The 8,177-nt window shown below is 44.0% G+C and overlaps 1 protein-coding gene across 1 annotated transcript in view; it reads right to left on the bottom strand.

The window, feature by feature from the left end:
- Window positions 1–237: 237 nt before the first annotated feature.
- Window positions 238–8,177, bottom strand: part of PDCD1LG2 (programmed cell death 1 ligand 2) — a 93,384-nt gene continuing 85,444 nt past the window's right edge. Inside the window, exons 3-4 of the mRNA XM_006863841.1 lie at window positions 3,618–3,887; window positions 238–365 (exon numbers count right to left, since the gene is read on the bottom strand). Of these exons, the coding sequence (XP_006863903.1) occupies window positions 238–365; window positions 3,618–3,887 (398 nt within the window). The remainder of the gene's footprint in view (window positions 366–3,617; window positions 3,888–8,177) is intronic.

The raw sequence follows: 8,177 nt of genomic DNA, 5'->3' as shown, positions 1-8,177 counted from the left end.
GGGAGGCTGATGAAACTTTTTGCCTCAGAGAACAAGGCAAACTACTTCAGCCACAGGCATGAGACTTTCCCTTAACAATATGAAGTTTTCCTTCAGGGGATAGGGAGGGAGCATCTGAAGAAAAGGCCAAAGAAGGTGATGAGCCCAAGGTATCGGGTCAAAGCGGAAAGTCACAGACCAGAGCCTCCCATGCTTCCCGTCAATGTGGTGACCGGGAATCAAACCAACTTACCTTTTCTAGAGGAGTTTTCGACAGAGCCTTTTTCTTAGGAGTACCAGCACAGTCAGGAACATTAAGACAATGATGCAAGTAGGGATGAAAATTGGAAACAGAGGAGTTGTTGGGTCCTCAGGTTTCATATGATCTGAGTGAAGGAAAAGCACGAGAATCCCATTACCTGGGGGTCCAGAGGTCAGCCAAACAGGCTGGCCTTGTGAGTGGGTTACAAGCAACACAGTCAACTAGTAGTGACTATTCCCTCCATGCCAGGGATTGTTTCATAATGCTTCTGACACTGTGAGATAAACACTGGACTCCAGACCGTATGGTCAACAGTTGAAACCCACCAGGAGAAAGATGAGGCTTTCTACTCCTGAAAAGATTTACAGTCTTAGAAACCCTAAGGAGCAGCTGTAGTCTGTCCTGGAAGGTTGCTGTGAGTTGGCACAGACTCGATGGCAGGAGTTGGTTGAGGCATTGTTTAAAGTGATTCGTGGCTATCAGCTCATTTGCTCCTCACGACAGCTTTAGTATGGTCTCCATCTTACTGGTGAAGAGAATGAGGCACAAAGGCTAGGAAACTTTCTCAAGGTTACACAGTAAGCTTCAGTCCAGGCTCTCTTAACCTGGTCCAGATTCCATGTTTCTCATCACTTGGTTATATTATATTTCCTATTATCTATCTGTACAAGGGCACTATGGGTGGAAAGATTCCTGTGAACGTCTTACCTGGCCAAGGGATTTTATAGATAGGGTTATATGGGCCACCTTAAAATGGGGAGACTATTCTGGAGGTGGTTGTTGTTGCTAATTCAGTGCCAACCAGTCAGTTACAACTCATAGCAACCTTATACAGGGTTTCCAAGGAGTGACTTGTAGGTTTGAACTGCCAACCTTGTAGCTAACCAGTCTGGTTCTTATCCTACAGTGCCACACCAGGACTCCAACTGAGGACAAATGTAGTCATGTTGTTGTTGTTAAGAGCAGTTGAGTCAGTTCTGACTCATAGCGACCCTGTATGGGATAGGAGCAGCTAGTGGGCTCAAACTGTAGTTCACAGTCCTGAACTGATCCTACAGAGCCATACTAGGAGTCCGAAATGGAGTTATAAAAGTCCCCAAAAGATGAAAGAAGGAGGCAAGATGTCAGAGAAAGAGGTGATGATAGAAGCAGAGATCCAGGTCTTGACGCTGCTGAGTTAGAAGATGAGAGAACCAAGGAATGCAGGTGGCTTCTAGAAGCTGGGAAAGCAGGAAGGCAGATTCTTCCCTAGAGCCTTAAGAGGAAGACAACCCCACCAACACCGTGACTTGAGCCCGGTGAAAACCATCGGGTTTTCTATGTCGGACCGCCACTGTAAGATAATAAATTGGTGTTGTCTTAACTACTAAGTTTATGGTAATTTATTATAGCAATCATAGGAAATTTATAACTTGGTAATAAAAATAGCCTGTCTCTTATGAAACATAGATGTCAATTGCTTTTTAGAAAATGCCTTTGCTTGGCAAATAAAACAGTTGCCAGTTCTCCAAAATTGTTTGGCATTTTGCTGGTGTACATATAAACTTCAAAAGTACGGGGATACACCTCAAAAAAATATCCAGCATAGACAGTTGAGGCTTTGGAGTGTTCTGTAAGACGTCAACTTTCTTGGAAATACCCTCAAACCACTGGCTATCTGCAAGGCCAGCAAAGCAGTACTTATTCTGCTGACTCATGGTCCTGGGTGCTTAAGCATGTGGTCAGTTAGTCTCTGCAGAATCCTGTTTACCCTTCAACAGTCGATTCTCAGCCCTGAGACCAGCGTTAACCTTCATCAACTCCATCAGTGTGCTCTTTGACCTTGGACTTCCGGTTGGGTGCAGCCAATGGGATGCATAAACTGCACAAATATGGTGCCTGTGTATTGTCCCCAAGTTATTTCTCCATAGCAAGCAGAGATCCCTTAGCCCACTGATGCCAAACTGAAAACTTGTACATCTCCAACTTATTTTAGCAATAGCCCCCAAATAAACAACTTTTTTAGCCACCAAGAGCCTGCCTATGGCAAAAGTGTGCAGCCATCTGCTGTTGTTGTTGTTGTTAAGTGTCGTGGAGTTGGTTCCAATTCATAGTGACCCTGTACAGGTTTTCTGAGGCTGTAAATCTTTACGGGAGCAGAACACCTCATCTTTCTCTGGAGGAACAGCTGGTAGTTTCAAACTGCCAACCTTGAGGTTAGCAGCCTGATTTGTAACCACTACGCTACCAGAGCTAGTCCCCAGTAAAATAAAATTCTTCAGATGAAGGAAGTTAAGGTAATTCTCCCGGAAGTACGGAGGCTCTGTAGGATAAGTACTGGACTACGAACCACAAGGTCGGTGGTTTGAGCCCACCAGACACTCCAGAAGAGGGAGAAAGGTGAGGCTTTCTGCTCCTGCAAAGATTTACAATCTAGGAAATCCTATAACAGACAGGGTCTCTATGAGTCAAAACAAAGTCTATGGCACTTTAAAAACAACATCGACTGTAATTCCCTCCTATCCCGCTGTCAGTTTGTCATGCCAGGCTTACATGTTGCTATGATGTTGGAAGCTATACCAACAGGGTTACTCACGGAGGACAGGTTTCAGTGGTGCTTCCGGACTAAGACAGACTAGGAAGAAAGACCTGAAGATCTACTTCCAAAAATTAGCTCCTAAAAACCCTATGACTTTCAACAGAAAATTGTTGAAAGGAGAGTGCTAAAAGATGAGCATTAGGTTGGAAGGCACTCAAAATACACAGTCGCTGCAATGGGCTGGAGTGTAACACCAAGGTAAAGAGGGTCTGGGACCAGGCCATGTTTTTTCTATCCTACTTAAGGTCACCAGGGACTGACTTCAGCACAACCATCACCACTACCAAGGTGCTGCCTTCAGAACACTGCCCCAGAGACTGCCCATCTTGTTGCAAAAGTCCATTGTTGAAGGATGCATAGCTGCCCCTTCTACTCTTCCCTAGATCTTTAACCCCCTTTCTTGTTCTGGTGGCTTCTAGAAGCCCTCTGCTGCCAATGTGTTAGCCTCAATCAGCAGCTAGTGGTCCACGCTGCTATCTCATGGTCTTATTGTTTCCCTTGATTGGCTGCCAGTTGCCTAGCACTCAGGGCAGAGACTCCAGCAGGAGATGGGAGGAGGACAGGAGAATGAGCATCCTGTGAGGTTGCTTCAGGTACTGCCTCCCTCTCCTGGAGACAGACCACAGCTCCCTCCAGTGACACTGGGAACTGTCCCCCACTGTTGAAGACTAGTGTCCCCAAGTTGCCTTGAATGGTTTCTCTAACCTCATCACCCTTTGTAAACACTCTTTGTTAATTACTTGGGTACACATGTGTTTTCTGCCTGGACCCTGGCAAATGGGCTCAGGAAGCTGTTACCTTGAGGGTCAATGGTGGCTGATGTAAGTTCATTTAGGTTCTCATTCCAGAACAAGCAGCTGAAGTTTTGGCCAGACTGTGGTTTTAGGCGCAGAACACTGGTGATTTGGTAAAGGTTCTCCGGGGTCTTGCTGTGGCTGGTGTGGGCAGGAATGCTGACGTTTGGCCAGGTGACTTCTGCTAGGGGGTGTCCTTCAGCCTGGCAGGTAAGCTCCACTTCAGCTGTTCCTGGGACCTTACTGACATATGTACTTATTCTCTTGTAGGAAGCTGGACAATAGAAAAGGAAAAAGAAACAGGTCTTTGCTGATTCTGAACTCTGTGTTCAATGCCATGTGAAATGAATAAAATAACCGTATTAAATGTTAAAGCATAATGGTTTTCATGGATCACTTTGTGGCATAAAGTATGTTTTATATTCATTGGACTCCTAAATTCTTACAGTACAACAAAGCAGCCAATGTTGACAGCCCTCATTTTTCCTAGGAGGTCATTGAAACTGGAGAGGTGGAGTGCTCGGCTGAGAGTCACATGACTCATGAGGGGTGGAGCCTCATTTTGAACAATGGAAGTCAGACTCCACATGGGAGCAGTGCCTGAAGTTACAGTGACAGGCGGCTTCTAGTCATAAGGGAACTGACCTCACAGTTGACAGCTGGAGAGCGCGGAGAGGAAGGAGTAACACATTCACTTTATTTTTAGCGCTTTTTCAAACACCTTCAGAGCAACGCTGACTTTCTGTTTCCCTCTTTGTTTACTTTGAGATTAAAATACGTCTAGGAGTGGTGAGGAGTTGGGTGTGATTATTTTGTATTTCTTCTCTCTGACTCACACGCATGCGTCTGGACATACGCATACAATTCATGCACACATCCATGTCATGCGCACACATCCATGTCTGCACACATCTCTGCAGTGTGTACCGAGTGACCTAGTGAGCTACTCAGTGTGGCTCCCTGCCTTCCAGAAAACGGAGGTAGAATGTGCACAGCTGGGCCTTCCTGCCTGCCTCAGAGGCTCTCTTGTCTTCCTTTGTTGGGTAGCACCATCAAGAGTCAGCCCCTCCTCCTCCCCACGTGGTGGTCTCACAGATGTATGGCCTGGTCTTACATCATCCCCAGGGGAAGTTGCAGCTTGGACTGTTGTGATCCATCCAGGGATTTCTGGACGTAGATCAGCAGGTCTTTCTTCCTTTCAGTCTTAATCTGGAAGCTTCACTGAAACTTTTTCAGCATTTTAGCAACTCCCAAGTTTCTGCTGACAGGTGGTGACTACACATGAGGCATGCTGGCTGATACTCGTGCCCATGTCTGTGTATGGAATGTGACAATTCTACCTCAGAACCACCACTGTCCCTGCTAGCTTCCTAGCTCACAGGATCCCAGCTTCTGCCAGAGGCTGGATGATGGGTCAGGCTGGAGTTTAAGCAACAGCTGGACTTCACAGTTGTAGGAACTTGAATGCAGACCCTGCTGTCCTACAGTCCTGCATTCTGTTGCGGATCACCCAAAAAGAATGGTTCCCTCTGTATCTGCAGAGACCCTCGCAGGAGCAACATAAACAGGAAGAGGAGTCAACATTCCTGGGGGACTTAAGAGCAGGCAGAAGTAGCAGAAAGTGAGGGGAATCGGCTTCTGAGGCAGCCTACCCAACGACCTGACTTGGCTGGACTCACTGGCCAATCTCCAGCATCAAACATCTGAAAAGCCCAGGGTAGTACAAATGATTCAGTAATGTACTATGTACGAGTCAAAAGGTGGGCAGTTTGAATCCACCAATACGAGTCCTGGTATGGTTCTGTACGATAAGCATTGGACTGCTAACTGCAAGGTCAGCGGTTCAGACTCACCAGCTGCTCCTCAGAAATCCTGTACAGGGTTGCTATGAGTCGGAATTGACACAACAGCAACAACAGATGTGCCTAGGGAGACAGGCCTAGTCATCTGCTTTTGAAACGTCAGTCGCAGCCTTGAAAACCCTATAGAACAGTTTCACTTTGCACGTGTGCGTTTGTCATAAGTCAGAATCAACAGCAACTGAGAGTAACAACATAGCTCTCATTTTATTTTATTTATCTACACTTCTTTTCTCTTGGTTCTCTTTTAATCATTTCATTTTCTTAGGATGTAGAGTATTTTGGTAAGTAGAATAGATGGATTCATAGGAACAGTGTGTTGTGGGTGAGGGTCTGTTCTGTCTGACAGGGTAAAAAGTTGACCTTGATGGCAGTAATGAGAAGAAATCAGGAGCTGGGCTGAGGCTTTGATTTGGGTGATGAAAACAAGGGGGAAATGGGAGAGATGTTAGCCATCAAGAATCAGCTTGATAGGACAGATACCCACTGTCTAAATTTATCCACTGTCATATTTATAAAGATCAAAGCCACCTCCACAGCCTTGTTCCCATTTGGGAAATGTCTGAAAATGCAACATTACCATCACCACACAATGGGGAAGTTGTACCAAGGGTGATATTCTTAGGAAAAGATGAGTCAATTTTAGAATTTCACAAGTGGCAATTATCTTAAAATTCAACCTAACTTTCTGCTTCATGAGAAATTTCTGCAGCAGCATCTTTTCAACATCACCATCTTGTTGGAGGTCCCACGTTGAGCATAATGTGTGTTCTCTAATTGTTGGGTATAAATCCTGCATGTATCTGTTAGGTCAAGTTGGCTGATTGTATTGTTCAAATCTTCTGTCTTATCTAATTATTATTCTTTAGTAGCGTAGTGATTATGAATTGGGCCATGAACCGCAAGGTCAGAAGTTCAAAACTACCAGCTGTTCTGCAGAAGAAAGATGAGGCTTTCTGCTCCCGTAAAGATTTGTTGTTGTTGTAGGAAAACAACATATGGTAAATATTGTAGTTTAGTCTATGGACTTTGGAGTTCAGAAGGTTTAACTAGTTTATTAGCTTCACTCTTTGAACTCTAAGATTACCTTGATGAAAAAGACAACGTTTTGAACTACAAAATGATAACTCTATTTTGTTGAAAGCAGAATTGAAAAAAAAAGTCATAAAATATGTCTCAAATAATTACCAATTCCAATCACTCGAAAGTGTACAATTCAGTGACATTACTCACATTCAGCCTGCCTCACAGCCCTCACCATGATTATTTTTATCACCCGGGACAGAAACTCAGTCCCCCTTAAACAATAATACCCCAAGCTCCCCTGCCCTCATTCCCTGGTAACTACGAACAAATTTTGTTTCCATAAAAGCAACTGACTTATAAGAGAATTTGTTAGCGATTACAAACCAGTGACCACCGGTCATATGTCAGTTTGTCATACTGTGGTGGCTTGCATGTTGCTGTGATGCTGGAAACGATGCCACTGGTATTTCAATTACTAACAGGGTCACCCAGGATGGACCGAAAGGTGATTATGCACATGGACCTAACCAGATGGAATATACAGGAATCAAACTGACTATATCTGTGGAATTACATGGTGGAAAAGCTCAATATTATCAGCCAGGTTTCAGTGGTGCTCCCAGACTGATAAACACTAAGAAGAATGAGTGACACATTATTTGTGGATGGTTAGCCACTGAAAAAATTATGAATCGCAGTGGGATCTTGCCAGATACAGTGCTGGAAGATAAAGACATGATGAAGGGCCCCAGAACATTGTCAGATGTAGAGTCAGAGATGAATGCCTCAGGTTGGAAGGCACTCAAACTACTGGCTTCTCAAAGTAGAGTGTACTGTGATGGCAAAAATGGAGTAAAGCTTTTGAGACCTTCATTTGCTCATGGGGCACAACTTAAACTGAGAAGAAAAAGAGGCAAACATCTATTAAGAATTGGAACATGGGATGTACAAAGTATGAATCTAGGAATATTGGAAGTTGTAAAAATGAAATGGAACTCATAAAGATTGATATCCCTGGTAGCGTAGTGGTTACGAATCGGGCTGCGAACCTTAAGGTCAGCGGTTCGAAACTACCAGCTGCTCCGCGGGAGAAAGATGAGGCTTTCTACTCCCGTAAAGATTTACACCCTCGGAAACCCTGTACAGGGTCGCTATGGGTCGGAACTGACTCGATGGCACTTAACAACAACAGTGAACTGAAATGGACTGATATTGGCAATGTGGAGTCTAACGATCATATGTTTGCTATGATTATAGTACATATCATATGTTTATTATGCCAGGAACAACAAATTAAAGAGAAATGACATCACATTCATCATCCAAAAGAACATTTCCAGACCTTTCTCCAAGTACAGCACTGTCTGTGATAGGATAATATCCATATGCCTAAAAGAAAGACCAATTAATAGCACTATTACTCAAGTTTACACACCAACCACTAAAGCCAGTGATGATGAAATTGAGAATTCTACCAATGTATTTCATCTGAAACCAAACAAACATGCAATCAAGATACATTGATCATTATGAAAAAATCGGGACAAATTTAAGGGTTCTAATCCTGGGCACACACAGACTACAAAACATTGTGAAAATTACACAAACAAAAGAAGACAAAATAGATGATTGGGATGTTCTAAAAATTAGAAACTTATGTGCATCAAAGGATTTCACCA

This window comes from Chrysochloris asiatica, unplaced genomic scaffold (genome assembly GCF_000296735.1).
Source record: "Chrysochloris asiatica unplaced genomic scaffold, ChrAsi1.0 scaffold00056, whole genome shotgun sequence".
In the NCBI taxonomy this organism is placed as follows: Eukaryota; Metazoa; Chordata; class Mammalia; order Afrosoricida; family Chrysochloridae; genus Chrysochloris; species Chrysochloris asiatica.
The sequence above is the reverse complement of the archived record's forward strand: the minus strand, read 5'-3'. Positions and strand labels throughout refer to the sequence as shown.